The 26,707-nt window shown below is 35.2% G+C and overlaps 3 protein-coding genes across 5 annotated transcripts; all 3 read right to left on the bottom strand.

Annotated features, from left to right (window-relative positions):
- Positions 1 to 1,195: 1,195 nt before the first annotated feature.
- On the bottom strand, positions 1,196 to 23,545 carry LOC130954544 (mitotic spindle checkpoint protein MAD2). Of its 3 annotated transcripts, XM_057881304.1 has the most exons (8): positions 23,198 to 23,545; positions 20,175 to 20,366; positions 2,934 to 2,949; positions 2,682 to 2,812; positions 2,002 to 2,122; positions 1,793 to 1,896; positions 1,568 to 1,689; positions 1,196 to 1,468 (listed from the first exon to the last, which is right to left on the bottom strand). In XM_057881304.1, the coding sequence occupies exons 4-8, from the start codon at positions 2,743 to 2,745 to the stop codon at positions 1,415 to 1,417; spliced, it is 465 nt and encodes a 154-aa protein (XP_057737287.1). In that variant the 5' UTR covers positions 2,746 to 2,812; positions 2,934 to 2,949; positions 20,175 to 20,366; positions 23,198 to 23,545; the 3' UTR covers positions 1,196 to 1,414. The 3 variants fall into 3 exon arrangements, with proteins under 3 accessions (XP_057737287.1, XP_057737288.1, XP_057737286.1); XM_057881305.1 differs by lacking the exon at positions 20,175 to 20,366; XM_057881303.1 differs by lacking the exons at positions 20,175 to 20,366; positions 23,198 to 23,545 and adding an exon at positions 3,033 to 3,953.
- LOC130956726 (protein FAR1-RELATED SEQUENCE 5-like) lies at positions 14,973 to 15,500 on the bottom strand. The gene has a single exon (XM_057883727.1). The coding sequence runs from the start codon at positions 15,498 to 15,500 to the stop codon at positions 14,973 to 14,975; it is 528 nt and encodes a 175-aa protein (XP_057739710.1).
- A 548-nt stretch (positions 23,546 to 24,093) lies between the features above and the next one.
- On the bottom strand, positions 24,094 to 25,343 carry LOC130954661 (uncharacterized). Its single transcript, XM_057881415.1, has 3 exons — positions 25,089 to 25,343; positions 24,628 to 24,716; positions 24,094 to 24,512 (listed from the first exon to the last, which is right to left on the bottom strand). Exons 1-3 carry the CDS (start codon positions 25,116 to 25,118, stop codon positions 24,365 to 24,367), a joined length of 267 nt encoding a protein of 88 aa, XP_057737398.1. The 5' UTR covers positions 25,119 to 25,343; the 3' UTR covers positions 24,094 to 24,364.
- Between the last annotated feature and the right edge of the window lie 1,364 nt (positions 25,344 to 26,707).

The raw sequence follows: 26,707 nt of genomic DNA, 5'->3' as shown, positions 1-26,707 counted from the left end.
TATAAATTATTATGAAACGTACCCCCTTAGGATGAGTTGAATATCCTGCATAGACTTTCTCCAACAGTTTCATTTGATAGTGAGTGGAGTGATATGGTTTATCTTATCCTCTGCAGCTCTGCTATATGGGTATCCTGTCGTCCCAAGTTGGTTTCTCTAAATCAGTCATGTTAATATTTTCAAACATCAATATGAGATGGCAATTTTATTTTTTATTTTTAATAAATAAGAAAAATGTTTTAATTCCAAGCCATGCTCTTGCATACTGACCATTGTTTCATGAATGATACAGTGCAAGAAGTCAAGAACATTCACTTGTTGCAGTGCACAAAAAATGTTTTTGCATGAGTAATGAAAAGATTTATTTATTCATTAAAGAAACGAGATGTCATGCAAAGGGTCCAATATCCATGAGATTATAAAACTCCGCATATAATCAGTAGAATCAATACTCAGATTAGTCCATAAAATTATACTTGAGTCTCAATTTGGTTGCCAAAGTTCGATTTATTCAATTTGATTCTCCAATTTAACATTCGTGACTCACGCTCATCCTTCATTGTTTTCGTCATAAAACTGACGGCTAAGACTTCTTAATGGTTATTTGACGTGACTCACGCTCATCCGATTTTTCGCTTGAAACTTTTTGAAGCCTTTAAAGCCGTTAGTGATACAAGTGTGATTACCGTCATTCTATCTCAGCACGCCATTAGTGGTTTTGTGACAAAATTAGAGTAAAGAATTAACGTGAGTCACGAATACTAAATTGAAAATACCAATAAATTAAAACTTAAAAACTAAATTAAAACCCCAATGTAACTTCATAACTCAATCAGACTATTAACTCATAAAAAAGATTAAAGTTACATATTTAAAGTCTTTCAAATTACAAGTTTATTTTGTTTTTTGGCTCTCCTAAAATTTATAATTTTTTGGGTCTTGAGCTAAATCCAGAGTTAATTCACCATCTAATAGAACTGGAGAAGAACTTTATGTTATTTTGATCTTTTTGCTTCCACGCGGCATCACGGGAAAGCCAAAAAACATTGAAATATATGCCTTCGTTTAACCGTTAGAATAACCCAATAAGTTATTCACCATCTAATTGAGTTTTTCTTTTTCTTGTCTTTTCTCATCCAACGTCTTGCAGTGTTTTGCTTACTATTTATGAGTGCACTATTTCATAAAACTGCAATAATAATCAAACTACAAATTCTGAAATAAGTAATGCAAATTTGTCTACCCACTCCACTTTAGTGCCACTGTGCCAGTTATTTCTGCTACAACATACAGAAGTGATTATGTTGACATCCACGTTAGTACCAACATACATCTAAACAATGTGAATAGAAAATTCACAACCACACAGAATCTGAGAAAAAAAAAAGAAAAACAAGGCACAAAAAGGGGCTCTTTACTCATCCCATTCATCGTTCTTGTAAGATACAAGTGTATCAACCTTGTGAATCTGGATAGACAAAACCAACAAAGTTATCAATAGCCAATAAAGCAAGATCGGGTGCCATGTGTAAATGTAAAATCACCGAATTGCGAATGTCATATTCACCTTGGTGTCAAAGGAATGCAACTTCACCATTTGTGGATTCGCAATAAGTTTTGGATCACTCTCAATCCAAGTGAATGGGACTGCAAGATCCTTGTCAGTGTATGCTAACACATCAAAAACACCTGAAAGATCAAAAGATAGTGCAACCATATGGTCAGTAGAAGAGGAATGTAAAAACATTGGATATTCATATAGAACTTCAAAATTGCAGAATGTGATTCTTACAAGGTTCATCCAGGCAAGGCAAATAGGTGATGCTTGAAGCAATCTGCCTCATAATTGCTTGTATCTCTCTCATAATTTCTTTGTCACTCTTTTCCCTTGATACACTGAAAGATTAAAAATATAAATCAATTAGGAAGAAGTTTAAGTGCAGGAAAATAGAAAAGGAAATTGAAGGTAGAATACAATTTTTTTATGCCGGTATTACCCACCCCTTCTCGACAACCTCGCTATCGGTCTCAATGCTGAAGTTCCACCTTTCAAGGACTTCACCGGTGGCCTTGCTCATTATAACAAGGACAATCCTCTGCAACTTTCCAGCTTCAAGCCATTCTTTACAACATTCATAATTCACACACAAGCTCAATCATCAGCAATGGGGCAACAATTATATCACAACAGAAACTACTTCACTCTAAAATTAAGTAGGTAACTACTTGTTTAAAGCATTTTACACAATGACCATCAACTTTAAGGCTGAATCAAGTTTAATCAAACCTCATTTCACTAAAACTTCAAAATCAAAATGAATATCGACCTTAAGATTGAATTAAGTTTTATCAAACCCCACTTCACTACATCAAATCAAAATGAGCATCGACCTTAAGATTGAATTAAGTTTAAGCAAACCCCATTTCTCATCATCATATGACATCTACCTTAAGATAATCAACCCCGATATCGGACGAAGCCAAACCAAAAACGAACATGTAGATCCCCATTCCTTTAAAATCTCACATAGCATGATTAATTCTTTTCCGAAATGACAAGCATAGTTGGCTTAAAAATGATTATAATGCTATATGTTTGAACATAAAACAAAAAAATTAATCCAACAACACACATAGTTCCAACCACACAACGAGTCAATTACTTTTAGGTCACAAATTACCAGAGAGCTGAGCAGTTAAATTGGCTATAAAAGATTTGACACCCTCATCTTCAGTAAGCAACATTGGGAGACCGTATTTCTTCACCTTCACAAAGCTTTCTTCTGGATACACTCCTCGGTTGTAAAGGATGCTGGAACAATATTCCCACTCATTAAGCTCAAATTATAAAATTCGAAATTTATTCATTTATTTCTAAAGAACACATCCCAAAAACTAGAAATAAAAATTAGTGCCGGCACAGAGGACCAAACCTGTTAGCAGCATATCCTGATGCAAAAAAAAGAACACAAAAGTTAAAAAAAAATCAGAAATGGGAGAAAAAGGAACAAAAAGAGGGTGCTTATGAATACCGAAGAACTCGCTAACAATTGCTGCAGAACCACGTAGGGTGATTATGTCTTTCGTAACCGTTCTTGCGGCCATGGCGAATTCAGTCCAATTTGTTTTGAAATGAAGAGCGATAGTTCTGATCAACAATTTGTGTGGAACTGATTTTGGTGAGGAAGAGGAATGGGCGCTTGAAGAAACAGTGATGAGTGTGCAGTTTGAAGTGATTTTGAAAAGCGGAAGGGATAAAGGGGCCAATAAATTAGGGATTTGAAAGGATCAGAAACTTGTATGGGAAGCGCAGCGTAACGGCTAGTTTATCTTTTTTTTTTGTTGGGTATCATCGTGGGCCTTTGGTGGGCCGTGATATTTTACAACAAAAGCGTTTTGCTTTTTTATGTTACTAACGGTCGATAGGAGAAGTTTGGGAAATATTCTTCTTTGAGAAAAAACCCAAATCAGCCCCTAACAATTACCTCGAAAGACAACGAGGTCCCTGACAAAAAAAATTCCAACCCGACCCTTGACAAAAAAAAAAAACTCAACCCGGTCCCTGACAATTACCTCGAAAGGACAACGAGGCCCCTGTGCCAAAAAAAATCAATGTTATTTTTTTTGGCACAGGGGCTAATCAGTCCCAAAAAAAATTATCAGTGGCCGAATTGGGTGTTTTTTTTTTTTGGAACCTCGTTGTCCTTTCGAGATAATTGTCAGGGGTCGGATAAGGTATTCACTCTTTTTCTTTTGGCAAATTCTTTGGTCTCTGTGAGTTTCGTATCAAATTTGTCGAACTTACTTTTTAGAAAAAAATTCTAAATATCTCTGACAATTATCTCGAAAAACAACGAAATTCTCAACATAAAAAATATTCTTTCAACCTATGATCTTTATTTTTATAAGACTGATTAGTTCTTCTGTCAATATTTTCTCTCTATATTAACAGAATAAACCTATATGACATATTAAACTGTTGATTTATATTTTAAATATTAACTAGGATTAACAAATCGAAAATTTTGTTATCTTGTAATGATAATTATCAATACCGTTTAATTTTTATTTTTATTTTTTATTATATTTTTTAAATATATTAACTAAATTTATTGTGCAAAACTAAAAATATTAATAATTTTTAAATTATTTTTACTTATAAAAATTAAATAGAGGATATATTAGTGATTAACTGTCACATAAGTATATTTTGAAAAGAGATCATTAACAAAAGAGCTAATCAGTATCATGAAGTTAAATATCAATGGTTAAAAATGGTATTTTTTTTGTTCGGGAGCTTTGTAGTCTTTCAAAAAAAATTATCAGAAACTCGGTTGGGTATTTATTCTACTTTTTATGGTAAGTTTTTAATATTTAAAAATTATTTATCTTTATATTTTTAAATTAAATATTAATTTTTATCTTTTTTTAGTAAATTAGACAACTATATATAAGCACCATAGCAAACACCTTTTTTTTTCTCCTAAAATAGTTATCCCTCAAGAATAGAAATAGATCCTCTCAAATTTCTTTTCAATCAACAAGTAAAGTATGATTTCTAATACTTCAATGCTTTTTCTCTCATATTTTTTTTTATATTTTCTCTTAATTTCACTTATAAAATTAATAGTGAGAAATTATATTTTACTTTTTTAAATAAAAAAATTTTAAATAATCCATTTCGTCAGAAATAATTTCTCGATATATATACTCTTTAAGTTGGAATAAAAAAATATAAAAAAATTATATTATCTAATAAAATATTATATTTAAGAACATAAATTAAGAAAAAAATTACAAAAAATATATTCTCACAATTTGTTCATAAATTAAAGCTACTAAATTCTCCACTTCCTTCTACCAATTTTTAAGTATTAAGTTTAAAAATTATATTTTTTATATAATATAGCAATATACAATTAAATATTTATATAAAATTATTTTATACTAATAAAAAATTAAATTTGATTTAACTCGTGCATTTGATCTAATTTTGTGAAAATATTTTGTTAATTATTTAAAAAGTACATATAAAAAATTAGAAAAAAAATTCAATCCTGACTCTTTTCTATTTATTCTTTTTAATTTATAGCCATTCGTGTATAAGTAAATTTTTAAAAAATAGAAAATTCATAATTGTAAAATCAACAAATTTTAAGTTGGAAATGTATAATGCTTGAAAAATTTGCATTGAAAATTAATTTTATGAATATCTTCTATTTTTTTTGTCAAACTCACACTATTTTTAATGAGACACTGGGAATTAAGTTGTTTTTATTTTTAAAAATTAATTTTGTGAGTGTTTGAATATTTTGAGTAAATTTTTAATAATTTATTTTTGAAATAAATATGAATAAAAAATTAGGATACAACTAAATTTGTTTTAAAGAAATAGGAGAGGAAATAGAAGAGGAAGAAAAATAGATGGAAACTACCAATATTTTTTCCTCTAATAATGAAAAAAAAATGGAGAGAAAACTAATTCTCTCTTTCTACTTCTAATATTATCTTTTTACTTTTTTAATATAAGGGTAGAATTGTCTTTTTATAACATTTTTTTTCTTATTTTCCTTTCATCCAAACACATCTAAGAAAAATAAAAATTCACTTAATTTCTTTCTTTTCCTTTCTTTCTTTTCTATTTTCTTCCTCTCTATTTCTTTCCATGCAACCAAACATAGCCTTAATGTTACTTCAACCTCTTTCTCTACTAAATTTAATGAACCATAGCTTTCCACCGCCCAATCTCTATATATAATTGCCATATTGGTAGTGACTAAAGATAGAAAAATTATAGCGTACAGAGGTTAACATGTACAGAGATAAAAATATTTGCTTTAGTTAAAGGGTTTGTTGACAAGTGGCATCGAGCTTGTTGCAAGGGGGCAGCTTGACAGAGATGTCTGTTGCATTGTCGGGATTAAGCCTTCATGGAGCCGCGCTAAGTAGTGAAGAGCTGTGAAGGCTGTAATGGGCCTTGATAGTGGACTCCGTTATGCTGTATGAATAGAGCATAGAGATTGGGCTGTGTACATGATTTGTTAATGGGTTTAGAAAAGAAGTGTTTTAAGATTTTTTATTCCAAAAAGAAGAGTTTGAGGCTTTTAACATTTGAAAGGATACAAGATATAACAAACATGGTAGTTAAGTATGAAAAAATATGATCCTAACAAAATAGAAGCCATGAGAATGCTAAGCTTAATTTTGATTGTATTTTTCTCAGTGTAGGTAAGCTTGTTTAGCATTGATGCTTTAAATGACGAGAAATACTATTTATGAATAAGGATAAAGAGTTATAAAATATATATTAAAATTTAAGTTAACTTTTTTATTTTGTAATAAAAAATATTTTTTTAGTTTTAGTTTATATAAATTAATTATTATTGTTCATACCCTGACTTAAATGTTTAAAGTCAGGCCCGCTAAAGAATGAAGGCCCGAATCCAAGAGAGAGTTGGTCTTCACGCTTACCCGACCTCTTTAAAGAGGTCGAACATCATCGTGGAAGTCCAGCCCTAGTTGGTATAATTTATGTTCTAATATACTAAAAAACTGCTTAAGGTCATTGCTAAGTTAAGCATCGAAGTCTGTTGCAGGTACCACCCCCCACCTCCTCATCAGGAACTCGGACAGGTGGAACCTCGACATCAACAACTCAAACGCTAACATGGAAAGGGATTTGGACCTTACGTTCAAACCCATATCATCGCTTTAGGAAACCCTTGGAACATTGGCGCCGTTGCCGGGGATCTAGGATTCGACCCATAACAACGGCGGATGACCAGTATGAAGACGGCCGCACGACGTATGAATCTGAAGTCGAGACCCCAAGCAGAGGGTAACACCCTTATACTACCTTTACCATACGAAACCCATGTTCCTCACCGGTAGGGGCGACCAGGGAACACCCAACTCAGGCGGGTTCATTTGGAAATTCATCATCCCGAGGAGAAAGAACCCCCTCAGACAGCAGAGATAATGGGTCTCGTCTGTGGTCAACGAGAATGGGTAAAACAGCTCGAGCATGAAGCCGAGCAACAACGAGAAGCTGAATGAAAATTGCAGAGGGTATTAAGGCGACAGAACGAGCTAGAAGAAAAAAGCTCCTGAAGTTAGAAGCTGACCTTCGCATTCGGAATAATCGAACCGATCGAGAAGAAAGCCCCCTTGGTGGAGAAGATCCATTCATAAAAGAGATGCTGCGGGCCAAAGTTCTTGGGTTGTTTCGTATATATAAATATGAAAGAAATATTTAATTATATATATATATATATATATATATATATATTAATGATCTTAGTTGTTTAAAATTTTATATTTATTTTTTATATGTAATTTTGATGTTGGACATAAATAAAAAATTTATAATTTATTGATAGATAAATAATATATAAAATTGATCATTTTAAATATTTTTTAAAATATATAAGTTATAATCTATTGATATAGAATTATAGGTTATGTTCTTATTATTTGAGCCAGTTCGTGAGCTCGACCCAGTTCGTGAGCTTTTGGTGAGTCGGACTTGAGTTTAAGAAATAGGCTCGATTGTTAATAAGCCGACCCATGAGCCAAGCTCAACTTAAGTGAGTCGAGGTTGAGCCTGGTCTAACTCAGCGCAGCTCAACTCACTTCGAAGCCTAGCCGGGACAAAATTTTTGTGAAGAAGAAAGGCTTAGGTTATTTATCAGGAAGTAGTTGTTTTGGTGTTGTACTCGTTATAGGTTAATTCTATATAATTTAGAAAGTAATGATTAAAGATTTGATTGAACGAAAATTAAATACCTGAGTAGGCACTACTCGATTAACAGTAAAAGTATAATTCATGCAGTATCGTCGGAACGTTGACATGTAAAAATATGTTGAAGTGAATACAATTTAGTTGCACTTCAGATGTGTTGATTCTATTTATTTATTAGAACGTTGACCAAATAAGATAATGCAAGATTCAGATATGTAAAATACACTGGTTGGCGATGTAATGATTGAATATATATATATATATATATATTTTTTTTTTTTTGTGGAAGTAAAAATAATGATATACTGAAACAATATAATTTTTGGTGTTTTATTAAAGTTGTGGAAGGTTCAGAAATCGGACGGTCTGGTTTCTATATGTCATGTTTCATGCCTTTTTTAACATAAATTGAACGGTCCGATTCTTGGTTGCACTCTACAAATCGTACGGTCTGATCTCTGCACCTCTATGAATCAAACGATCCGATTTATGTACCTGCAACCAATCGGACGGTAAGATTTCTACTTGTCTAATTAAACGGTTTGAGCAACTGTGTTGATAGTGTAACGGTCCGACCAGAGACAAAACGCGGTTAGATCGATTTATTTAAATATACAATAACGTAACTTAAGGTTTAGTATGTCATTTTTGATACTCAAATAAAATAGGGTAACGTAAACAGCCATTGGCGCAACACAAACTATCACGCCTGTTCAGCCGCTTTTCTATTATTATTAAGAGATTATTTTTTATAGTTTTAGTTTTAAATTTATAAATTTGATAAATTAATGTAAAAATTAAAAGTAAATAATATGTAAACGGAGATATTGAAATTTATAAGTTGTTTAAATTTTAGAACATATAAAATTTATAAATTTAAATTGAATAAAATATTAAAAAATTATTATATCATGATAATGCGTAACAAAATAATTATATCAAAATCGTCCCTAAAGTTTAACGTAGTTTTAAAATTGTAAATTTTTCTAATATTTTAGTTTTGATTACTAAATTACCCGTAACTAAAAAAAATATAAAATTAATAATACAGAAAAAAGAGAAACAGAACGGGTTAAATGGGGGAAGGGATCACGCAGGGGGAGGGAATAACAAAGGGGGAATGGAAGGTGGGGAAGGGAGGCCGCTGTCGTCGTCCGGGTTCGTAGCAGCCGTTGAGCCGCGTCATTGTACTGGGCTCATCGCTGCCATTGAGCCACCTTTGCTGATTTCGAAGAGAGAGAGAGAGGGGAAAACGTGAGCTGAAGGGATTCGCGTCCTCAACTGCCGCCGCTACCGCCCCTGCCTCCAGCGCTTGTGGTTCTCGCCGCCGCTTTGCGTACTCGCCCTGCTCCTCGATTCTGGGCCTTTTTAGGTTCTATTTCTGGTTTTTCTAATTTCTTTTCCAAGTTCTGTTTCTAATTTCTTAGTCGAATCAACATGTACATAAAATATTATGTGAAAATAAGACTATATAAATGAAGACTATTTTGTTTCCTTGTCTTTATCCGTAGGCATATGTTTTTCCTTTAAAAGTCGCTTTAGTCTTAATTTTTTTTGTAAGCTATATGAATGAAAAAAATATATACTCCATCTACTTTCAATTTGTCTTTGATTATGCCTTAATCCAATATAAATAAATATCTTTCGAATTGCCACGAATTGTTAAAAGGTTATAACTATTTTTCTTACAGTTATCATTAAAATGGAAGGATTTTTGGCATGATTAATTGTGCGTCATTTTTTTCTTGCAATTTTTTAGAGACAAAAGAAATAAAAGTAATACATCATTAATTTAAAAAATTAGAGAAGCTACAGAGAAATGGAAAAAATTATTAAAAGTAGACAAAGACATGAAAAAAGAGAATGAAATAAGAAATAACACGAAGTAGATGGAAAATATTCGTAGAATGAAAAAGTAACCACAATATGAATGAAAAAAAGTTAACTGATAATTTATGTTGTTAACCTTTTTCAAAATAAAAAGTTATATTAGTTACTCTTTATTAATATGGTTAAGTTGGAAAAGTGAAAATTAGACACCGAAATCCCTTATTCTTCATATAAACTGTTATAGATAACCTCTAAAAATGACATCGAAATTATTTTTAACTTATTTTTTATTTTTGAAAATGATTTCCTATAATTATGTTTCATTGTTTTTTTTACCAGAATGTTATTGTTTTCTTCTTTACAAGGTCAAAAACTTAATCCCAACACAAAATCCCGTCTCTTATAAATTCTTACATTTCTTTCGTCAAACTATATTTTTAAAATTGTTTCGATAAAATTATGTTCAAAATACTTACGCTGGTACTTCAACTCAAATAACAAGTTCCTAGTATGTGGTGTTGCATGAGGTCGCTCCATGCTTGACTAGGTGTTTTGGAAAGTAGGGTTTGATACAGGTTGGCTCGGGGTCGGGGGGGGGGGGGGGGAGGAGAGCGGCAGGCGCGTGTCGTCTGAAGCCTGGAGGGTGGTCCGTGGCATAGGCTTCCGCTATGGTTGCACGTTCGTTGCATTGGGAAGCCATTCGGCAAGAGATGGAAACACAGTGTTTGCCTTCGTGGGGCATGTACATGTCATGCATGCATGCACTGGAGAGCCATGAGGAGCTCACATTACCGGACGACACCGGTTGTGTTCCACAATATCGCCCCCCCCACCCCGGTTTCAGATCAAATTTATAATAATGGCATCGTTAGAGTTCTTAATACCCTCCTGCGCAACGTATGTTCTCTCCTTGTGAGAGTTAATGGATCGGGTTACCAACTCAGATGGGATTTGCAGTGCAACAGTGGCCTTTTCAGTGTCCACTGTTCATGGTTAGCCTTGTCATGATCTTGCCGTGTTATGGGGTATAATACGTGTTTCTTCTAATGAGCGACATCATCAACGTAGTCATTACCTATTCTTAATGTATTAATCCTGTACGAGTCAACAAGATTGACCGGAGGATATCGACCAAAGGCAACATGGTCATAGTTCAGAAATGTGTCCGGCCATGACGTAAAAACTGGCTGAGTTCAACCGAGACTATGATTTAAAGGGTCAGCGAATCACGGGACATGTACATATGAGAAGAAGTGTAAATTAATTTGTACATACAGATGGCCACAGGGACGATTTAGCATATATGGAAACAAATTAAAAAAAATTTGTTGAACTAGGTTGCTTTACCGAGCTACAGCCAAATAGTGAAAATCATATATTAGTAATCACATAATATGGCAGAGAAAAGTATACGGTCTCAACTCGAGATACACCAAGAGATTAATATCGGCATCAATTGTTGTTCTCCAACATCGCTCACGCGAGATGCCAACCCATAGTAGGGCGTCGCTAAACTTGCATTCACTGTCGCTAGACACATTGGTAGAGCGGCAGTCTTGCAAGTCACCCCGGCCTTCCTAAATGTGAAATTTGCCGAGGTGCGCACCCAATAATGGATCCGTTGTAACTAGAAAGCTGTCTCAGTCATGCCTTTGTTCCCAATGCCACCTAATCCCAAGAAAACATGGAAGGGGCTTATGTTGCTGCCTAATAGGTTTTTGTAACGCGTGCGGTGTTTGTTTAGTGGGGTTAGGCCCTCCCCAGTATGGAGTGCCATGGTTTCGGGTTAAGGGTTCAGTTTTTGTGAAGTCTAACCCTAAATGGCTTTGTGTGCTTGTATGTGATGTGGTAGCGAAAGGGGGATATTTATACTGCCACTTTCTTTGGCATTATTGTGGATGGATGAATTTGCCCTTATCATGGCAATGAGTACATGCTTTGTGCATTTCGAATAAGGCAGAAGCCAAATGCATGTACGGTTCGGTATAGTTGAGGGCCCCACGACGTCCGACACGGCGTCGTCTTGTGCATTGTGATTTTTTCTAAAGCAGATATGACGTGATAGGTTGATTGACAACACAATGGGTGTACTGTAGCACTGATGGGGTTTTGATCCATGTAGAAAGACAATTTTGTCCCTCACCATTATGGTTTTCCGCTACGAATGTCGAAAGCTCATGGTCATACTAATTCGACGCACATGAATATGTTGTATATGCAAAGGGTAGTTCTGTCAAAGGGCAACTCATGTAAAGACCATGTAAGGTTGGGGTTATTTAGCAGGAGTGGTGCACGAGAATCATAACACTTCCACGAGGCATTGCACAAACGAAAAAGAACTTGTGCCTGTTAACTTCCTCCACAAAAATGTCCTCCATCTTGGCAAATAGCACTGTGCCGGGCTGACGATGTTATTCCTTCGCTACTGTTTCTTGGCACGCGGGAATCTTTCCATGGAAGAAGACAAAATGGAGCAGTCTCGCTCCGTTGGGGGTCCGTGGGTGGGCTCCTGAGTGGCCGACACGTTCCTCATTCGTTTCTAGAAACCACAGCAAATCTTCGTTCGTAACTCGAACCCATGTGAGTTGATTCCTTCCATACTAAGCTATGTTGTCTTACTTCCGTACCGTTCTGATTTCAATACTGGCAGGGCACCAAGGTGCCATAACCACCTTCATAAGCTATCGCTAGTAAGAATCTCGCCTGCGGCCTAAATTTTGACTTTTCAAAATATCTAACTGTCGCCGTTTTAGGGTTAGGGTTCCATGACCATGTGTGATCGGGTTGGACGCATTTTGTGTCATATCGTTCCCCACATAGAGAGGAATGTATTAATGTGTGGACGTTGCTGTTTGGAATAGGGTTGATAAAACCTCTGTACTTGCACGTTTATGGCCGTTAGGTGTAGTCTGGCATGATAGTCCTTATGTGATGTCATTTTGCGCTGTAAGGGTATCAGGTTATTGGGAATATTTGGGGGCTTGTGGGCTAACTACTAAGCAGGATTGGTGTTGAAATTATTTTACTGACTGAACCGTTAGACATAGGGGCCGCCCCCGTAAGAGATGGGCCTTCGTTGAATCAGGTTGGCCATATGAAGGTTCTCGTTGCTATAGGCTTACGTATGTGTGGCCCAACGATTTCTGAATGTCTAAAAAGCCACCCATATAGGCTGTGATTGCAAGCGAAATTCTAGACCAGCATGTTCTGGTGGACACAATCATGTTTCCCCTCATCTATTGGGCCTGGCCACGCGATCTTCGGCCAGGAAAGCCAAAAGGAGCTGGGGGTGCACACCGGTAACCTAAATGGTGGTTTCTATATGCCTTCGCCGTATAACCCGTTGTGGTTGGCTAACTGGCCAAATTGCTAACTACTACAGGCGCTCCCGTTGTTTGTCCTTCGACGACAAATCCTTGGGGAAAGTTCGTGATAGACCGCTGCCCCTACCGAAAACGGCAACTGGATCGAGTTCCAAATGTTCCTCTTCCTGTGCAAGGAAGAGCTTATGTGTTAACACTAGCAGGTAATTACAGAACTGTGCTTTTTTATTTAAGGCAAGACACGTGCAATGCATGGAATATAGATGGGGTAGCATGCTAAAGTTTTGTTGTGACTTGACTTTTGTAGGGGATTTGTAGGCAGAGATGACGATCAAGTCGCTTCATGTGGGAGTTGCACATCCTCCCATGCTAAAAAAAACAGGTACATCTTCATACGGTTATTTTCCATAGAAACGAAACTGTCACGTATTTAAAAGTCTAACATTCTGTGATGTGGTACGCATTACTGCAGGACAGCGAAACCATTGCGATTAGTATGGTGACAAGTGTACCTCCAAAATGGCATTCTAACCTACCGGAATGATGTTCAATATCGACAAGACTGATCCACCTACCCAAACGATCTTCTAACCCAGCAAATGACATGCAATATGCTCAAAACTAAGCCACCAACCAAATCATGTCACATTAAAACAAGGCTAAGGTCTACGACATGATATGATCCACGAAACTAATCTCACAATTGCACACAAACGTGCAACCCGATAAGCAAACCATTTAGTAGGCAAGTTGCTGGATAAAATTACCTCGTGCGCATCACCGAGCTCCGTTGGAAGTGACGCTGAAGCAGCTACAGGACCGTGCTGCGAACCGTCCCCAAAGGTCGATGAGACCGGAGTACCGACACCAGACACACCTAATGTACACTTCCCACTGCATGTCCTCTTCGTATGCCCTAGAATGCCACATTTGGTGCAGCAACGTCTCTTCCCTCAGACGTCAGGTTGACTGCTTGGCTCGAACTCCTTCGTCCTCTTCGGAGCACCTTTTGTTCTTGCCACAACCAGGTCCTTCATGCCGCACCACGTTGACATCCCTAGCTGACCACCTGCCCTCTCATAAACTCTGTGACGTAGGTTTCTATGAGACTCGTGATGTTGTCCCTAGCGAGTTCACAGTCTTCAGTCTCCTCCGAACCAAGTTTTGTGACCAAGCTTGTGGCCGAACAAAGTGCGCCATACCTAAGCATGCGACCCTCATGTCTGTGTCCCCTAGTAATCGGCATCTGTCTGGAATCCTTTGCATCCTTGCACCATCTTCTGATTATAAGACTATCCGGTATTTGTTCAAAACCATCGTATTTCATAACGTAGAATATGTGACTACATGGAATACTCTCGCTATTCCACATCGAACAGTTGCACTCAATTTTCTTGTCATCCGGGTCAAACAAAACCTTGTGTATCCTACCGAGAGCGCCCTTCCTTGAAAATTTGTAGACAACCGTTGTGCTGATGCTGTCTCTCCCACGAAACAGCAAGGTCGCAACACCCTTAATTTGTTTTTTGACCTCTCTAAAGCGGCTCGCGTGTACAGCTTTGATACAAAAAGCTCAATAGAGTCAAGTCTTCTATTTAACACGGGGCTATAGTACGTAGAATAGAACTGCGTCGTGACTTTGTTGTTTCGATAATCCTTTACAACGCGATCTAAGCTGTGCACCAACTTCAAAATGCTGTCAGTGGATTTCAGAAACCCCTTTATGTATGCATTAATCCCCTCACATCTGGAAGTTATCCTATATCCCGCATAGAACGTGCCTCGGAGATATGCTGTTGCCCAACCTTCGTTGACCGCGTATGTGCTTTGGACCGAACTATTATTTTGTAGACCTAGTGACTCCACCGCCGTCTTCCAATATTCCTCGAATTCCTCCACCTCGACGTTCGCATAGATAGCTTTCTTAAAGACCTTTCAGAATTCGGTATCCTTAACCCTCTGCACACAGTTTTTCTCCAGGTGCCACCCACATAGTCGGTGCCTAGCTGCCGAAAACACCTTCGCAATGGCTGCACGCATCGCTTTGTCCTCGTCCGTGACAACGACACACGTCATTTTCATCCAAAAATGGTTGGTTGTTTGTGGTGATTTGACCCGGAGAACACTACAAGCGGTTTCTTGTACTTATTAGACCGATACGTCGAATCAAAAGCCAGAACATCACCAAATATCTTATAATCTGACATCATCTCACCATCGGCCCAGAAAAGGCTCCCCAGTCGATTATCGGCAGTTCGGATGTAACGTGCGACCGTCATCATGTTGGGATTGGCCTTGCCCTCCAAGTAACTGATCGTTGCAGCAGCATCGCCATCATTGACTCGGGCAAGTCTTTGCTCATGTACGTAATTATACAAATCACCCTTTGTAAATTGCAACATTCCATACCCTCCAGATTGACCAGCCATGTAAGCCATTGTCTTCGACGTTGGTATTCCAAACTGCTTCATGCTATCAACTTGCGCTTTGTCACCACTACTCATCTTCGGATGGCAAGGCAGGAGGTGGTAAAACATGGCCGGAGCAAGCTCGTGGTTTGTGCTAATTGAAGATGGTCCTGACCTTCCACACGTTGCGTTACACATCATAGTAAATCTTCAACTTCGCCTTGCAGTCGGTTCGACTCTCCAACCTCTCCTCCCTAACTCGTTCAAGACAGTCATAATGCTTAGGATGTCTTGTGCTTTATCGGTGATAGAAAAAGTCTCTCCTTACCAAAACTCCATCAACATGCACCACATCATCCTTGTGGACCCCAAATTCCCTCATTCTAGCAAACTCCTTGTATGCAATGTAGGCATCCTCCTCCCCCAGCAAACTCTCTGCCCAAGAAATCTTCAGCGACAACTGGACGACTGTCCCTATCATCCCCTGTATTACTGGCACCACCTGAGAAATTACCATTTTCGTCATCTCTGAGACTTGTTGGGTCACCTTCCTGACTACCGCCGCCCTCACCACCTTCATCCTCGTCACCTTCTTCATCACTGGTATAATAACGGCCACAATATCCATTAGAGTTGTTCTCATCCGAGTCTTCTGCTTCGGCTCCGAACATTCGATTAAAATCCATTGGAGTTATGGTTCACAGTTCTAGCCTGAAAACCTGAAAGCGTGCAACAAATTACTGTCAATCACTCCACCCATGAAAGTTCTAGTCAAATTATGGTCTATATTTTAAAAAGCCAACCAACCATGCACACACACTACTGTAACGGACAACACCCGAATGTCTCATGTACAATCAACTACATTATATGACTGGGACATCCGTTTCCCTCAGGATGAGATCTTCCTTTCAAATTTCAACATCGTGGAGGTTAACATGGCACTTAACAAATTCAAATCTCACACTAAACCCCCCAACAACCACTCTAGACCACTATTTGCAAGCACGACTATATAAATTGTTCTTCTAATAGCGATTGCCACCGGAAAAAGTTCACAAAATGTTTGCACACAATTTATTCACCCTACCATCTCAACTAACATCACAAGCTGGCCTCAACGCAGCAAATAGATACAACTTGCGTACGACCAAGAACTACAACCGAGCTAGAGAACTCAAACCTGAATAGTCAGGAGCATAATCACCGGCCAGACCCCTAAATCAGACGGCACCGAGGGCGCAAAACACCCCTTAGCCTGGGGACGTCGTGTAAGGAACCAGACCTACCATGGGCTTCAGATCACACACACCCACGTTCAACACTGGACACAATGGCTGCAACACACCTTCACCGCGAGAAGACTAGTACACCAATCTCTGCGGCGACTGCGACACGGCGTCCAGACATGCGCATCCGCCGGCGGCCACGACCACTCTTCGAATCTAAGAAGCAGACGCGACAGCCGGGTTTGCTACATACAAAGTGGGCGGCCATGACCTACCATTAGGGTTTGCTACGTACAAAGTAGACGCAAAATTAGGGCTGCAGAGTGTTTCCCTGACCATCCTCGACAAGCTAAACAATTCATCCCTTATCCCACACTAACCCATCAATATTTTTTTTATAAATTGGCACAAAAATATTTTTCTTCCAAAGCCCACAGCCACAATGACCCACCCATCAATCCATCCCTTATTCCATATCTCTCACTAATGAATAGTATCGGCTAGGCTCCCCCCTTCTAAGCCTTCTAAGCCTATACCAAATCCCACACCTTGAAAGCCTGTTCTGTTATTAACCGAACGTCTCACGTGTCCTCCCTCCAGGCACAAAAAACAAAATCTCTCTACACCTTTCCCAACTTTAATTTGTACACTAAAGCGTCCCCCAAAGATATCATCCATCATAGATCTGGTGTCTTCATCTCTTTTAGGCGTATTTGCAACTCGGGTGTAATTAGGTTTGACTCGATCTAGATCCAACAATAAATTATGACCGGATTTATATTTGAAATTTAAATTCAGTCTTACATCTACAAAATTTTCATACTTTAGACCACTTTTTCATTGACTCTACACCATATTTAAATTTGGGTCCAAACTAAAAAAAAGGTTACTTTTATTCATTAGCACTAAAATCAACATATTTACATACATATTTAAACATCATGTGTAATATATATTCAAACAATAAATCTAAATAATATCATTAGATAAAAAAAACAATATATCACCATAATAGATCTAGTAAAAAAAAGGAGGGAAGTAATATCATGGAATAGATCTAGAATGATGTGGAACATTTTATTTCACCCTCTAATTTGGTCCAATGTCTTTGTTGTTACATCGATTTGTGTACTGACTCTAATATCATCTAAAACATCCCAATCAATCTGTTTGTGGATATTGTCTGTTTTGGCACTCTGGCCCTCACGGTTTTGTTCTTAACGATATGGATGATGAAAAAATCACCACACTCACTAATCAAAATGTGTCTACAAGGAAAAGATATCCACACCCTTATAAAGTATGTTTTGTTCCTTCTTCAACCAACGCGAGACTTTATATTTCACCCTCTAATTAGGCCTAACATCGTCATTTGACACATCGATTCGAACACTAACTCTCATATCATCTGTATCATCCCAGTCAACCCGCTTATAGATATTGTCTGTTTTGGCATTCTAGCCCTCACAATTTTGTTCTTAATGGTAGGGATGATGGCAAGCCCCCTACCTAGCCATCAAAACGCATCCATAAGGGAGAGGTATCCAAACTCTTATAAAGCATGTTTTGGTCCTCTCTCCAACTAATGTGAGACTTTACATTCTACCCTTAATTGGGTCTATTGTCCTCATTGGCATATTGATTCGAGTACTAGCTTTAATATCATCTGTATCATCCGAATCAATCCGCTTGTTAATATTGTTTATTTTGGCACTCTGATCTTCACAATTTTATTCTTGATGGTAGGGATGATGGCACAACCCCTCACACTCTCCCTTTAAAAATGCATCCATAAAGGACTTTATAAAAATTGGTCAATCGAACCGAATAAGCAACGAGCCAGTTTTTAAAACCCCTTGAAGCTCCATCATTTTAATGTTAGGGAGAAAAAAATAAAAATAAAAAGAGAAAACAAACCCTAAATTCCCTTCACTTCTTCATTCTCAACTCTTAGCCTTTTGAAATAAGATTGGACGAAAAAGTTAGAAGCTACACATCTAATCACCGTCTGTTCCAGCTACTAACAAACATTCAAGCCTAATCCGTACTCAACCAACCCATTTTCCTCTACATTTCTCTTCCTTGTCCTTCAAGCAGCTCTATTGTGAGAATGGAAATGGAAGTCACTGCTACCGTGGAAACGATTCAAACGACAATGAAATAAGAAAGAGGTGACTAATGATTTGCCTTTTGTAATCTTTCTTTCCTTCATCTCCTCAAAAAATGGAAAAAGATGAATGATGGTATCATATAAAGCAAGCATGACATATATAGGGTTTTCACTATTCATTGTTGCTGCGTGCTCAACTACTCCATGTGTGTGGTGTTATTGACGTTGTATTTGAGTATTTGTAGATGCACATGTGATGTTTGATATTTAGAGTCAACTATCAATTTGCTATCCGAAAGATTTAGACGCTAACAAAAAGATTCTTAAAAGATGTTATCAATAAAACAACCCTTAAATGATTTGAAAATATGACAAAAATAACTAATAAATATTATATTTTTATAAGTGGCAAAAAAAACTTTCGTATTTAGCAAATGACTTATGTATTTGATCCAAATTTTTATGACAATATTTGAACAAATATTTAAAAGGTGTAACAAAAAATTCGGAGCAAAATTTTATCTCTAGGTTTTTCTTTTTATTTTTTAAAAAAATTTATCATTCACAATAATTTTTTTTAAAAATATTTTCTTGACATAAAATTACCAAATTTTAAGGATGTAAAGATCTTATTTTTCTAATAATACTTGAAAAAAATTGCATCAAAATCTGATTTCTAAACTCTTTTTTAAGAACATATATTTTATATCTAATTGTTTTTGTTACCTTTTTTAATATTTCGAAAACTTATTTATTGTTATCATCTTTTAGATTTATTTTTATCAGCGATATAAATTTTTAGATACTATTTTAATAATTTACTCCTTATATTTAAGACTAGATATTTATTTTACAGGATATTTGTTTTTTTATTTAACCCTTATATTATATTTAGAGAAAAGGACAAATCGATCCCTGACTTTTTGGTCCGCGGACATTTAATTTTCTGAGAATTTAAAAATACATTTAAGACCATGACCTCTTCAAAATCTGGACATATCAATTCCTGAGTCTAATTTGTCTAATTTTAAAAACTCTCTCACGCATGCATCCGTATCAATCAGGTCAGTACAACAGGAGTCATGTTTGATTTTTCTATTGAGTCTGACAGATCTAAGTAAACATGAGGGATCGAAATGCCCAAGTTTTGAAAAGGTTAGAGACTTAAATGTATTTTCAAATTTTTGAAAACTTAAATGTCTGAGGATCAAAAAGTCAAGTACCTATTTGTCCTTTTTTCTTATACTTATGTAACATTATAAACTTGGCCAATACAACGGTGATGAATATTTTTTTGTTTTACATGTGATGAAGAGCTGGTAACATTCATGTGGCTTGTATGTTGGGAGGAGTAGTGACAATTTCTTATTCGAAGGCAGATGCGATAGTGAGCATGTCATTCCAATTATTGTAATTAGCGTAATTTAATTTAGAAAAAGTCTATGTAACCAACGCATTGTACAGCAAACTTAGCCAACTTTTAAAATTATAAATTTAAAATTAAAAAAATAGATTTGTGCCAAAAAACCAAACCTTTTTCTCCAATCCATGAGTTGCAATACCGCAACCTCCCATTCTCTCCCTGCCGCACATTGTGTTCTCCTTCCCTCCTGCGACCTCCCTCTTGCGCTAATGCTACACATCACGTTCCACCCGACAACCTACGCCTGTCCCACCCCAGTTGCATCACCCGTCGTGTGCCGCCCCATGAAAGTGACACATCCGCTGCAAAAAAAAAAAACGCTTAGAGCGCCTCCCGCATGTACAACATAGATGAAGGTCGGGTTTGCACTACTGTGCTGTGCAACACACCAGTGACGGAGAATCGGTGATGTTTTTACACCAACCATAGTCTGCTCCCACTGTGAACGACGCAGAACACAATGACGCGGTCACCCCCTCCATCTCCTCGCATAAGAGCTTCCCCCTCTATCTCCTCACGCAATATCTTCTTATTGATTTTGGATGATTCCTTTTACTAGTTTTGGATGTTTCTTTCTTCTAGGTTTTCGGACATTCTTTTTCTAATAATTTTGGATGTCTCGTTTTGTTAAATTTTGGATTTTTTAAAATGATTTTTGATATCTCATTTTTGTTAGGTTTTAGATATTTCTTTTTATTACGTTTCAAATATTTGTTTTTATTAAGTTTTGCATATTCTTTTTACAATGATGTTCTTCTTCTTGTAGATTTTGGATGATTGTTTTTACTTGTTTTGAATGTTTCTTTCTCCTAGGTTTCGGATGTGTTTTTTTATATGTTTTGGATATTTTTATATATGGCTTCTTTTTAGGTTTTGGATGATCTTTTAATAGTTTTAGATATTTCTTTTCTTAGTTTTCGGATGTTCTTTTTTCAATATTTTTGGATGTCTCTTTTTTGTTAGGTTTTGAATGTTTCTTTTTGTTACGTTTCGCATGTTTCTTTTTATTAGATTTTGAATATTCTTTTTACAATGATTTTGGATGTTTGTTTTCATTTAGTTATAGATATTTTTAGATTTTGAATGTTTCATTTCATTTGGTTTTGAATATTTTTCATGATAATTTGAATTCACGTTTCTTTCAAAGAGAAAATTTTAAAAATGGTTGCTAATTGGTTGTACCGCTCGTTAGTTACCTAGCAAAACCATTTAATTTAATGTTAATGATGGTGATTTGTTTGGTGGGATGTTTTTAGTGGGCGTAATTGTTTTTGTTACAAGGAAAATCAATCTCACTCTCCATGTTGCGTGCATGTTGTCACTATTATAACATCAACTTTCATAATATTAAATCCTTGTAAAAGAAATTCTTTTTTTTTTCTCTACATTAAATATTACCGTTAGTTCTAATGAGCTAAATTTTAGCCTTATATCTGTTGGCATGACTGGCGTAAGGGCTCCTCATGAACGGTAACCTTTTCTAGTGGAACAAGATCAACTTTGGAGAAGTAAAAAGAAGGTCCGAAAAGGACACACAAGGATTTTCAAGAAAGCAGATTCTGGTTCCAAAAGAAGAGGATTGCAAGACTAATCTGTGGAAGAAAACTAAAAACAGAGAGAGCAAAACTTTGCTCAAATGATGAAAGAGAGGCTAAATGAAAACCATATGGAGGACAACGAGTTTAACAAGAAAAAGAGAAGAAACAGAACCTAACAAGGAAAAAAACCATGAGAACAAAAAAAGATGCTAGCGTGGACTCCCAAAGCTGCGAATAAGGAGGAATCAAAGTAGAAGTAAATAAGGGACTTTTTAACATAGTGATTAGTGATTCTATTGAAAGAAAACTATGGAAGACTTGGTGTGATACTCTAATAGTTAAACTATTAGGAAGAAGAATGGGTTATGTCGCCATGAAAAGGAGGTCAAAAAGCATGTGGGGAAAAAAGAAGTATAAATGTTATTGACTTGAGCAATGACTTCTATCTAGTGAAATTCTACTCAAATGAAAACTTTGATTTTGCTCTTCTAGGAGGGTCTTGGAAGATCTATGACCATTATCTAACACTCAGAATGTGAGAGCCAAACTTTAACCCTTTGGAAGCCATTATTGATAAAGTGACAGTTTAGGTAAGGTTGCCTGGCTTACCAATTGAGCTATGTGATAGGCCTATTTTTCAGAGAAATTACGAATCTAACACAGTCAATGTAGACAATAACATAACAGAAATAAGCAGGGATAAATTTTGCAAAGTTATGCATAGAATTTGACCTCACTAAACCACTTTTGGGAAGGCATTTGATAAATAGAAGAGAGTACCACATTGAATATGAGGGCATCTACCATATTTACTTCACTTGTGGGAAAATAGATCACAATAAAAAACATTGTCCACAGAAAAAGGATAAAACAGAAACTACTGACAAGAGCCAAGAGAAATAATATGCTAACGTTAATGCAACTGAACAACATGACATCACAGAAGACCAACCACAAGAAAATCCAAATGAAGGAACTAGCGATAGCAAGAACGATAAAGGAAAGCAAGTGTTAGTAGAGAACAACAACATATTTAGAGAATGGATGGTTCTTCAGAGGCCGAAAAGAGGAAAGAAAGGCCAGAAAGAAAAAGTTAACAAATGTGGAAAAGAAACAAGCAAGCAGAAAGACAATCCACAAACAAAAAGAAAACAAAGTAGATTCAATGTTCAACATATAGAAGAAAGTACAACAGAACAAGGACATGCTACTGAGAAAACAAGTGAAGGAAACACAAAAGAAGTACAAACCGGACAGCAAAAAGAAAGAAGGAGCAACCATCCAAATCAAAAACAAAAGACAATAGAGGAGAATAACAAGAGAACATTAAAGAACACAAAAAAAATCAAGAAGCACGACAACAAAAAAACAATAAAGGGAATCAAATAGAGAAGGTCATGGCACATGTGGCTAAAGCAAGTAACCATAAGGAGAATTGGGTAGAAGCAAAATCCTCAACACGATCCATGATGAAAGAAGGGATTGAACTATTTAACCAATTATCTCAAGTAGAGGGCAGACTGCCAGATCCAATGGATTCAAAAGAAACAGAGAAAGAAGATGTGGTTATGGTAGCTATGGAAAAAGAGCCAAACCTGAGTTTACTGGAAGGGGTGGATTTCGCTATGCATACGTATGTCAAAGTGGAGATCACAGCATCGATAAGCAGATATTCTTTCTGTGCAGGAACGTGAATAAAAACGAGAGAAATGTGATGTTTTCTCCTCATGAGTTGGGCCTTTATTATGTATACCCAACCCAACTTCAATCTCAACATTGTAGATTAATTCTTGAAAAAATTTTTTAAAAAAATTGTTTTGGACATCTAAAGAACCTAATTTTTCTTAAACAATAGGATTTTTGTGGTATTTTTTTTGCTAGTAGAATAGAAATAAGATATAAAATATAATTTTTAGGATTAAGTATTCCTTTTATTAATTTTTTTCACAACTTTATTGCTAAGAAAAAGATAATGCAATGAGTAAAAGTAGACCTAATGGTTCAATGAGAATAATTTTGTTAGATAATAAAATTCTATAAATAAATAAAATAAAAATGTAATTGGCAAACAAAAATTAGTAATTATATATTTTCTTCTTAAAATTTTTTTCAATAAAATTATCTCTATTCTATCATTTTTCTCAAAATTTTTCTTATTCTTTCATATTCTAAAACATTTCTCTTATATTATTACATTTTGCTGGAATACATATATTAGCTCAAAATTGAAAATAAAAATTTATGTACGTTAACCTAAACAAAGTTATACTATTATTTTTTTTCTACTTCATCTTTTTTTCATTACGGTATTACTTACATGTAGGATTTAATGATAGTGATATTTAGAGTCAAAATTCAAGAAGATCCACAAATTTTGCTCCAATTCCAAACTTTACAAAATATTAAAAATTTGTTGCTTTATTATTATTATTATGCTAAACGAATTGCTTCTTAAGCATAATACGTGCAAAAATCATAATAATTATGTGTGTTTTATATGTTTAAGATAGATTATATAATTTTTTTTTATTTCACAAATCAATGAGATAAAATGAAACAGGAAACATTATACCTATGCATAGCACAAGTTGCTCCGCACTAGTACATTATATAAATAGATATGCTTCGTATTAAAATAAAATTCCTTGTGTCCTACTTCTCAATAATCCACAGCACTGGAAATTAAAAGCCAAAAATGAAAAAAAATTTGTTAAGAATCTTTTCTTTTGTTCTTCTTTGTTGAAAAACTAGAGCCAATTATTTTAGTTTGGATCGGAGAAGAATTTGTTAATAGATGGCATGATCTGGGGCGTCTTGTTGCGGACGAACTTCCTAACGGTGTGCTGTGAATACTTCTCACCCTCTTCAAAATTCTCAAGAATTCCTGCACTTCTTTTCTCTTTTAGTACCCTGAATTTACAATCAAAATTTTCAATATTATACATAGATTCTTTCATCACGTCTAATAATAACATTTGATGAGCCATCTAGCATTGTTGTAATAATAATCCATGAAAGGCAATACCTGACTTCAGGGTTGGTTGTTATGTTCCTAACAAGTTGCATAGCGCAAATTCCAACGGCCACACCAACTGAGGCAAAGAGAGGGTATACCTATACACATAAATCTCAAAATTATGCACTAATAATGTTATATATATGTAACCATTATTGGATCTGGAAATCATTAAAAGTTCAAAATCACTTGTTAATAATACCTAACACAAATCAAAAATCAATTAAAGAAATATGAAGTATTATATCATTTACACCAGCAAACATGACATGTGTGTTATGAATACCAAATAAATCATAAGAAATTAGAAAATATGGGATGTTTTAATAACGGATCTGTATACCTATATATGAACAAAAGGACATGGTATGAACAAAAAGACTACTAGATCGATCACAAAAAAAAAAAAGAAAACATGGGGTGTTAATATGTTAAAACATAATGCATGGATAAATGAATAATTATAATACCTCAGGCTTCAACCATCTGTTGGCGGCCATTGGAGATCAAAAAGAGAAGAGAGTAAGAATTGAGAAAACAGAGGGAGACTTTTAAAGCTTGCGAAGCAAGAATGGAAGCGGAGCTAAAAGCAACAAGTCACAAATTAAATGTTGAATGTGGCAACGTTTTTAAATGTGAATATGGTACCGGAAATCGTGCTAGTTAAAAATAAGTAATAACTGAAAATAATAATGTTCGCCAAGCATGTGATTAGGTTGCAATTTGAAAAGTAGAACACGTCAACAATGTGCCACCGCCTTCCATTCTAATTTCTAACCACTAGTTTGCTTTCTTTGAATTCTCAATTCTCAAATTCATTGTTTTCCCATTTTCTTGGCCTTCAACTTGTGCCTTTCCTTCTCTGGAATATTCTCTTTTTCTCTGTTTGTTCATTTTTTATTGACCAAATATCTGATTTGACTCATTAATTTAGGTTAGTTGAATAGTTTCTTCTATTTAAATAAGTATCGAAAATTTAAATATTGTCTTATGTATGTAGTAATTTATTCACAAATAACATATTTTTAAATAAAAGTTAAATCGCGACGAATTAATTTTAAATCTGTCGAACAGAAAATACCATAAAAAAAACCCTAATTTGACTTCTATTATGTCAAAGTATAATATAAAATTGTACTTAAAAAGAAAAACAAACTTTAATTTTTCACAATGAAAGATAAAAAGACTAATTTATAGTTAGATTTAAATTTTATTTAAAAATTTATTATTAATTGAAAAATTACTATATATGTGAAATGAAATAAAATAGTGATTAATCGTTCATATTTTGAGACATTAATTTTGAATAGGAAAGAGCTTATGTATTTTAAAGTGTGCATGGTGAGGTTTTTTTTATATAGATAAAAATTTGTGTAATTCTAATATTAATTAGTTGTTATTTTTATATTTATCTTTTTTAGTTTAGATTTTAGAGTTTGGTGAATGTTATGGTGCTTTTGATATTGTGCCTAACTTATTAAAAAAAGACAAATAGATAATATTTAATAAATTTTAAATATTTTATTTTTTGTTTTAAATATTTTATTTTTTACTTTTAAAAGAAAGTTAGACAATTTAAGCACCATAGTAAAAGACACCATAGAATTTATTATTCTGCGGTGTGCCTAATTTAATTAATACTCTTCTTTTAGGGTAAAGTGACATACACTTTTGAAGAACCTTCAAATCAAAATAAAAATGACACTTTTTCTAAGATTAAAAAGAAAACAAAAATTGCTGGCTTAACTTTTAACAGTTAACACAGCATATATATTAACTTTCAAATAGATACATATTTAACGTATATTTTATTCATGTGATTAAATATTGAATATATGAAGATACACTTTGACAAAAGTGAATAAATCGTCTATTTTAATATATATTTACATAAATAACTCAAGTTCATATTAATCAAACAACGATTACCAACCAACTTTCACATACTTATTATCATTAAAATATATAATTTCTTGTGATATTCACGTAAGAATTAGTGTGTCTAAAATCATTGTATCCATCCAAGTACCACATATACATCAATACATGCAACTAACTCTTTGAAGAATATTTTTTAATTTGTGAAAGA

This window comes from Arachis stenosperma, chromosome 10 (assembly GCF_014773155.1).
Source record: "Arachis stenosperma cultivar V10309 chromosome 10, arast.V10309.gnm1.PFL2, whole genome shotgun sequence".
In the NCBI taxonomy this organism is placed as follows: Eukaryota; Viridiplantae; Streptophyta; class Magnoliopsida; order Fabales; family Fabaceae; genus Arachis; species Arachis stenosperma.
This window is presented reverse-complemented; position numbering and strand designations above follow the sequence as displayed.